We start from the raw sequence: 8,041 nt of genomic DNA, 5'->3' as shown, positions 1-8,041 counted from the left end.
CAGCTGGATGATGGTGGAGAGGTGCTGGAGGAGGATGGTGTGGTCACCTATGTCAAAGGCTGCAGAATTCAAGAAGGATGAAGAGGGTTAGTTTACCTTTGTCACAGTCACATGCAATGTCGTCTGTGAACTTGATAAGAGCCGTTTTAATACAGTGGTGAGGCAGAACCCTGATTGGAGAGATTCAAAGATGGAGCTCCAGGAATGAAGGGATTTGGGAGCCAACAGCATGTTCAAGGACTGTGACTTGGAAAGCGAGTTTGGAGATAGGGCGATAGTTTGCAAGGTCAGTGGGGTCAACGGTTGTTGTTTTGAGGTGAGGGGTGATGATGGCAGATTTCAAGGAGAGAAGAACAACACTGGTAGAGAGAGAACTGTTAGCAAGATCAACCAACATGGGATCCAGGAGGGGAGGTTGGGTGGTCAGGATTTTAGTGGGAATAGGGTCCAGGGAGCAGGAGGTGGGTCTCTCAGAGAAGGCATGTAGGATCATAGAATGGTTGCTGCTCCGAAGTAGGCCATTCGGCCCCTCGTGTCTGTGCCATCTCTCTGTAAGAGTTACTCAGCTAGTTCCACTCCCCTGCCTTTTCCCTGTAGCTCTGTAATTTTTCTCCAGATAATTATCCAATTCCCTTTTCAAAGCCAGGATTGAATCTGCCTCCACCACACTCTCAGGCAGTGCATTCCAGATCCTATCCACTCACTGTGTAAAGAAGTTTTTCCTCGTGTTGACTATGGTTCTTTTGCCAATCACCATCAATTGGTGTCTGCTGGTTCTCAATCCTTCTGCCAATGGGAACAGTTTCTCTCTATCTACTCTGTCCAGACCCCTCATTATTTTCAACACCTCTATCAAATCTCCTCTCAAACTTCTCTAAAGAGAACAGTCCCAGCTTCACCAATCTATCCACGTTATTGATATCTCCCATCCCCGGGACCATTTTGTAAATTTTTACTGCACTCTCTTCAGTGTCTTCACATCCTTCCTAAAGCGTGGCTGCCAATCTCTTCTCATATTCTCTCTTTGCTTCTCTTTTCTCACTGCCGCTCTAAACCTTCTCTATTTAGCCTGGTTCCCAATTATATTATCCACCTGACATCTGTCATGTGCACCTTTTTACCGCTTCATCTTACTCTCCATCTGTTTCATCATCCAAGGAGCTCTGGCTTTGTTTGTCCTACATTTCCCCTTGTGGGAATGTACCCGAACTATGTCCTCTTGAAAGGTAGCACATTGTTCCATTCGTTTTGCCTACCAATCTTTGATGCCAATTTACCTGGGGCAATTTACCCGTTCTCACCCATGAAAGAGAGCAGCTGGGACACATTTCTTACATGCCTCAGTATTAACCTGCACTGTTAGTGAAGAAAGACCAAAGTGCCGTTTGTCCCTCTCAGTGTGACCCTGAAGGACTGTTCCTGCCGTACGATCCTCCCCCAGATTGTCCTTTCTGAGCTCCAGCCAGGTGATGCTAAACACTCAGGTGGGAAAGACAGAAATCTACAGCAATATGTTTAAAACCAAGCTGATTTAATTGACATTTATCCAGAATATTAAACCCAAGTTATAGGATTATTAATAATCGACAGAAACAAATCCCAACTGTCAGAATAGAAACAGAAAATTTACAGCACAGGAGGCCATTCAGCCCATTTATCAGTGCCAGCTGAAAAAAGAGGAATGCAGCTTAATCCCACTTTCCAGTTAAGACATTGGAGAGATCGTTAATATGGAAAAATACGAGATATGAACCCTCAGAACAATTAAACAAATTACAAGATTTCATGTTTTATATTTTCTGTTATAATTAAACTAAAAGAAATCCCCGATTAACTAAATAGCACTTTGTAAATAGCTGATAATCCAAATTACAATCAAGGGTATTTTCTTTATTCAACACTTGAATATCTCACACCACACTTATGCTAAACAGGCATTTTTTAATGATGAAATCATTTGCGGTTAAAAGTCCCAAATTCCTCCCAGTTCAATGGGCTGGATCTCCCACACTTTAAAAAAAAAACCAATATTTTCCGTCTCTCACTTCTCCATGAACATCTGTGGATAATCTGATTTTCAGTGATCCGGCGGATTCTTTACTCCTCCGCAAACTTCTCTCCCTCCAGCTGCCCCTGCTGGGCACCTTCTCTTACAGCTTCCCTAAAGGCCTCACCCCATTGGGTTCTCTTCTTACAGCCTGCTTGAGGCCACAACATGATGGTTCACTCCTTACATCCTGTTTTTCTCCAGAAAGTCTGTTAAATAATTTGGTCCTAGAATTCAATAGTTTATTTTCTTCTCCAAAATGCAAAGACCAGAATTCTAGTGTCACAAAGCTACTCGGCCTTCCATTGCCCCCAGGTGTTACCACCTGCCGGTTTGTTGACATGTTCTCAATGACTGATTCCTTGTTTTACAACCCAAACGTCTGGGAGGGTGAAACCCATTGTTCTTCAGGTGTTGGTGCTGTAGTCTCTGTTCTTCAGAAAAGAGTCTTTGATCTGTTCCCTCTGTTGCCCTGGTAACCTTTTACAGAGTGGAGGTGAGGTCAGCTGATCGCCTGGATTCCATCTTGAACTTTAAATAAAATTCACAATCTATAAAACATAATCATGTTCCAAGGTCCAGTGTTCCTAACACAGGTCACATCAACAGAAATGAACCGTGACTGTGGCTCAGTTGGTTCCATTGTCACCTCTCATTCAGGAGGTTGTGGGTTCTGGCCCCACTCCAGAGAGCTTGCTGTGTGCAACTGGCTGCCGTGTTTCCTACATTACAACAGTGACTACACTTCAATCGTACTTCATTAGTGCTTTCCCATGTCCTGAGGTAGTGTACGGTGCTGTATACATGCAGATCTTTCTTTAACCATCAGAATGAACATAGTTCAGTCCTGGATGTTATTAACAGCAGCAAGAACAGCAGAATCCAACCCATGCAGTCACTTGTGAACTCGCTGGTGTGTCACGAGGTTGGATGAACAAGTGAATCCCTTCCCACACACGGAGCAAGTGAACGGCCTCTCCCCAGTGTGAACTTGGTGGTGCATCAGTAGGTTGGATGAACGAGCAAATCCCTTCCCACACTCGGTGCAGGTAAACGGCCTCTCCCCAGTGTGAACTCGCTGGTGTGCCAGCAAGTCAGATGAACGGGTGAATCTGTTCCCACACTCAGTGCATGTGAACGGCCTCTTCCCAGTGTGAGCTCGTTGGTGTGATACCACTTCACGTCTGCTTTTAAAGGCCTTCTCACATTCCGAACATTTAAAAGGTCTTTTATCACTGTGAACATTCTTGTGTTTCAGCAGGGCGGAGGAACAAGTGAATCTCTTCCCACACACGGAGCAGGTGAATGGCCTCTCTCCAGTGTGAACTCGCTGGTGTGTCAGCAGGTTGGATGACTGAGCGAATCCCTTCCCACACACGGAGCAGGTGAACGGCCTCTCCCCAGTGTGAACTCGCTGGTGTGTCAGCAGGTTGGATAAATTCGTGAATCCCTTCCCACACTCAGAGCAGGTGAACGGCCTTTCCCCATTGTGAACTCGCTGGTGTGCCAACAGGTTCGATGAACAAGTGAATCCCTTCCCACACTCGGAGCAGGTGAACGGCCTCTCCCCAGTGTGACTGCGTCGATGAATTTCCAACTCAGACGGGTAATTGAATTCCTTCCCACAGTCCCCACATTTCCATGGCTTCTCCGTGGTGCGGGTGTCCTTGTGTGTCTCCAGGTTGGAGGATCAGTTGAAGCCTCGCCCACACACACAACACAGAACACGTGTACGGTTTCTCCCGGATGTGAATGGTGTGACTTTTATCAGTCTGTGTAACTGGTTAAAACTCTTTCCAGTCAGTGCACTGGAAAACTCTCACTCGGGTGTGTGTCTCGATGCTTTTCCAGTCACACAAATGTTTGAAATCTTTTCCCAGACAGAACTGACAAACATTTCTCCTTCCACATTCAAAGGCCGATGATGTTCAGGGCCTGATGAATCGAGTCAGATCTTGATGTGATTTTTGGTTTCAGTTTCCCATCTGCAAATCCTCCCCTTCTAATACTCTGTAAAAGGAGTTTACAAAAGTTATCACTGTCAGTGCAGGATAGAAATTCAGAAAAGACAATTCTAGTTTCTATGCGTTCCTCTCTTGTTCCCCCCCAAACATGTGATCCGTGCAAATGAAAAGAAGCCAAAATAAGCAACAAAGTCCCAACAAAAGCAAAGAGAATAAAAGCAAAATACTGCAGATGCTAGAAATCCGAAATAAAAACAGAAATTGCTGGAAATACTCAGCAGGTCTGGCAGCATCTGTGGAGAGAGAAACAGTTTAAGATTGGCACATGGTTAAAAAAAAACAATCAAAATGGGTTTCATGTTCTGAAATTGTTGAACTCAATGTTGAGTCCAGAGGCTGTCAAGTGCTGAAAGCAAAGGGAACCTTTCCAACTAAACCAGAATGTTGTTACCAGTGTCTATGAGACACTCTGTACCCTGAGGTACCCACCAGTGCCAAGCGTGCTCCCTCTCCAGAGCCACCTGGGCACGGACAAGACCATGCAATAGGGGCCCGCAGCCAGAGTGACACCCCCACCCCCAACATGGTCCCTGCACATCCTGGACCAACACATTGCATTTTTAGCCAGGTCCAACAGCAGGACCAGGAGCAGATCCTCCGACTTACCCACCCCCTGGACAACAAGCGACCAACGATTAGGAGAGCGGGGCTGAAGTGTAACCAAGGTTTTTTTTTTAAGGTCCCGCATGGCAGTCTGGTCCTGAAAGTAAAAGCCTACGGGTCCCAATGCAAAGTGGCAAGTTGGATCCAAAATTGACTCAGAGACAGGAAGCAAAGGGTAATGTTTGTGAGAGTGGAAGGCTGGTTTCAGTGGGATTCCACAGGGCTCAGTACTAGATCCCTTGCTTTTTGTGGTATATATCAATGAATTGGACTTGAATGTAGGAGGTATGAGTTAGAAGTTTGCAGATAATACAAAAATTGGCTGTGTGGTTGAAAATGAAGAAGGAAGCTGTAGACTGCAGGAAGATATCAATGGACTAGTCAGATCATCCCAGAGTGGTAAATGGAATTCACAATAAATGATAGGATACTGAGAAGTATAGAGGAACAGAGGGACCTTGGTGTGCATCTTCACAGATCCCTGAAAGATGGTAGGCCAGGTCAATAAGGTGGTCATGAAGGCATGCGGTCATTTGCCCTTATAAGACAAGGCAGAATATTATTGCAGGGAGGTTATACTGGAACAGTATAAAAGACTGGTTAGGCCACTGCTGGAGTACTGCGTGCAGTTTTGGTCACCGCACTATAGGAAAGATCTGATTGCATTTTGTACAGAGGAGATTTACAAGGATGTTGCCTGGACTGGAGAATTTTAGTTATGAGGAATGATTGGATAGGCGAGGGTTGTTTTCTTTGGAACATAAAAGGCTGAGGGGAGACCGAATTGAAGTGAAAAAAATTATGAGGAGTCTTGATAGAGTGGCTAGGAAGGCCCTACTCCCCTTGGTTGAGGGATCCATAACTAGGGGGAACAGATTTAGAGTAAGAGGTATGAGGTTCAGAGGGGATTCGAGAGGAAATGTTTTCACGCAGAGGGTTGTTGTATCTGGAACTCACTGCCTGAAAGGGTGGTAGAGGCAGAAACCCTCAACATTTAAAAAGTACTTGGATATGCACTTGAAGTGCCCTGACCTATATGGCTACAGACCAAGAGCTGGAAAGTGGGATTAGGCTGGATGGCTCCTAGTCAGCCAGCACAGACATGATGGGCTGAATGGCCTCCTTCTGTGCTGTAAATTTCTGAGATTCTAAGTTGAGGATCAGCCCCTTCAGGTAACTATACAGGGACTGTAACCTCTCACAATGAATAAATGCATAGCCCATTGACTCCTCTAGCCTGCTCCACCTCAGCCTGTCTCCACCACCCTTAACTGTGCATGCCCAGAGCACAGTCCGATCCCGCAGTCAGCGCACTGGATTTTTGTAATGATTGATTGGGGATTTTCTGACCCGCGGGGAGTCCTGGGTAATATCCACCACTGAAAGCTCCAATTGTCCAATGGATGATTATTTTTGTGTCATCCCACGGAAATTGGGGCTGGAAGGGCAATGAACAAAATTACTGAATAAACTATACAGAAACCCAAGTGTCTGAGCCATCAACGATGGTGCGAAGTACAATGGGATTTCTGTTCTTCACCCACATTTGGACTCAGAAATTAGAGCAATGTTTTCACAGTTTGTAGATGACACCAAATTGGGTGGTAGAACAAATAATGTGGAGGACTGCACTGAAATCGAGGAAGACAAACAGGCTGGTAGACTGGACAGATCAATGGGAAATGAAATTCAACATAGTGAAATGTGAGCTGGTTCATTTTGGGAGGAGGAATAAGGAGGCCAGTTATTGGTTAGAATGTAAGAAACTAAATGGAGTCAAGGAGCAAAGAGATCTGGGAACAGAGCCACATAAATCACTAAAAGGAGCAACACAAGTCGATAAGAGAGCAAAGAAAGAGCTGATCTTCTTTTCTAGAGGAATACAATGCAACAGCAGGGATGGAATGTTAAATTTATAGAGAACCTCGCTTAGAAGGACTGTGAGCAGTTCTGGTCTCCATATTAAAAAAGGATATTGAAGCACTGAAGAAAGTGCAGAATAGATTTACAAAGATGTCACCAGAGAGGATGCTACTATCCAGCAAGATTGAGCAGGCTGGGGCTCCTTTCTCTGGAAAAAGAGGAGATTAAGAGATCTGAAAGAGGTCTTCAAAATTATCAATGAGTAAGAACAAGGGGGCAGCAATATAAGACAGACATCAAAAGGTCAAAGAGAGAACGAAGGAGGAATTTCTCTACTCAGAGTGGTGAGAATGTGGAACTCACCACCATGTGGAGTGGTTGAAGCTGATAGCAATGATGTGTTTAAGGGGAGGCTCAATACATTTCTGAGGCAGAAGGGAAAAGAGGGATATGGGGGCAGGGTGGGATGAGGTAATTAGAAAGGGAGGAAATTCACGTGGATTATAAACACCAGACAGACTAGTGGGGCCAAATGGGCTGTTTTTGGGCTGTAATTCTATACAGGTACAGCAGGAATGGATTAATGCTCGGGTGTACGGAGCCCAGGGCTGGATTAATGTAAGGTCTGTCTCGAAGTTTTAGACCATGCCCCCAACATTGGATTCCCCAATCAGCGAAAATAGTTTCCATCTACTCTATCAGTTCCAATTAATATCTTGAAAACTTTGATGAAATCAGCCCTTCATCTTCTAAATTCCAGGAAATACAACTCTCATAGTGACGTGATTCATTCTTGTAGAAGGTATGGGGAGAGACAATATATACTTGATCGTACAGTTCTCAGGAGTGTGCAGGGACAGAGTGACCTGGGGGTTCATGTGCAGCGATCATTGAAAGTGGCAGAACATATTGAGAGAATAGTTGGCAAAACAATTGGGATCTTAGACTTCATAAATAGAGGTACTGAATGCAAAAGCAGGGAAGTTATGCTGAACCTTTATAAAGCTCTGGTTCGGCCACATTGCGTATTGTATCCAGTTGCAGACATCACACGTTAGGATGGATATGAAGGTCCTTGAGAGGGTGAAGGTTGGAGAAGCTGGGGTTGTTCTCCTTGGAGATCTGACAAAGATGTACAAGATTATGACAGCTTTAGATAATGCAGACAACAAAAAGCGGTTTCCATTAGTTGATGGCACAAGGACTAGAGGACATAGATTAATGTGTTTGGCAATAGATACCGGACGGTGTGAGGAAGAACTTCTTTTACACAGCAAGTGGTAGTGACCTGGAACTCAATGCCTATGATGGTGGTGGAAGTGGAGACGACAGATGACTTCAAAAGGAAATTGGATGGGCACTTGAGCGAAATAAACCTTCAGGACTGCGGGGATAGAGCGGGGGAAATGGGACTGAGTGGATTGCTCTACAGAGAGCTGGCATGGAATCAAAAAACTGAATGGCCTCCTTCTGTGCTGTAATGACTCTGACTCATTTGTGTAAT

The 8,041-nt window shown here is 44.9% G+C and overlaps 1 protein-coding gene across 1 annotated transcript; it reads right to left on the bottom strand.

Moving 5' to 3' along the window:
• Positions 1-1,510: 1,510 nt before the first annotated feature.
• LOC137381528 (gastrula zinc finger protein XlCGF57.1-like) lies at positions 1,511-7,559 on the bottom strand. The gene is made up of 4 exons (XM_068054229.1): positions 7,502-7,559; positions 6,684-6,745; positions 4,487-4,684; positions 1,511-3,722 (listed from the first exon to the last, which is right to left on the bottom strand). The coding sequence occupies exons 1-4, from the start codon at positions 7,557-7,559 to the stop codon at positions 2,943-2,945; spliced, it is 1,098 nt and encodes a 365-aa protein (XP_067910330.1). The 3' UTR covers positions 1,511-2,942.
• Between the last annotated feature and the right edge of the window lie 482 nt (positions 7,560-8,041).

This window comes from Heterodontus francisci, chromosome 22 (genome assembly GCF_036365525.1).
Source record: "Heterodontus francisci isolate sHetFra1 chromosome 22, sHetFra1.hap1, whole genome shotgun sequence".
In the NCBI taxonomy this organism is placed as follows: Eukaryota; Metazoa; Chordata; class Chondrichthyes; order Heterodontiformes; family Heterodontidae; genus Heterodontus; species Heterodontus francisci.
This window is presented reverse-complemented; position numbering and strand designations above follow the sequence as displayed.

What these genes read in the sequence shown, in the direction of transcription:
- LOC137381528 (XM_068054229.1), bottom strand. Translation starts at nt 7,559, where the DNA reads ATGTGGCCGAACCAGAGCTTTATAAAGGTTCAGCATAACTTCCCTGCT. An exon ending in TCCTCTCTGGTGACATCTTT is followed by an intron (nt 4,685 to 6,683) that starts GTAAATCTATTC and finishes CTTGTTGTCCAG; the next exon opens with GGGGTGGGTAAGTCGGAGGA. An exon ending in GCACTGGTGGGTACCTCAGG is followed by an intron (nt 3,723 to 4,486) that starts GTACAGAGTGTC and finishes TCCAACCTGGAG; the next exon opens with ACACACAAGGACACCCGCAC.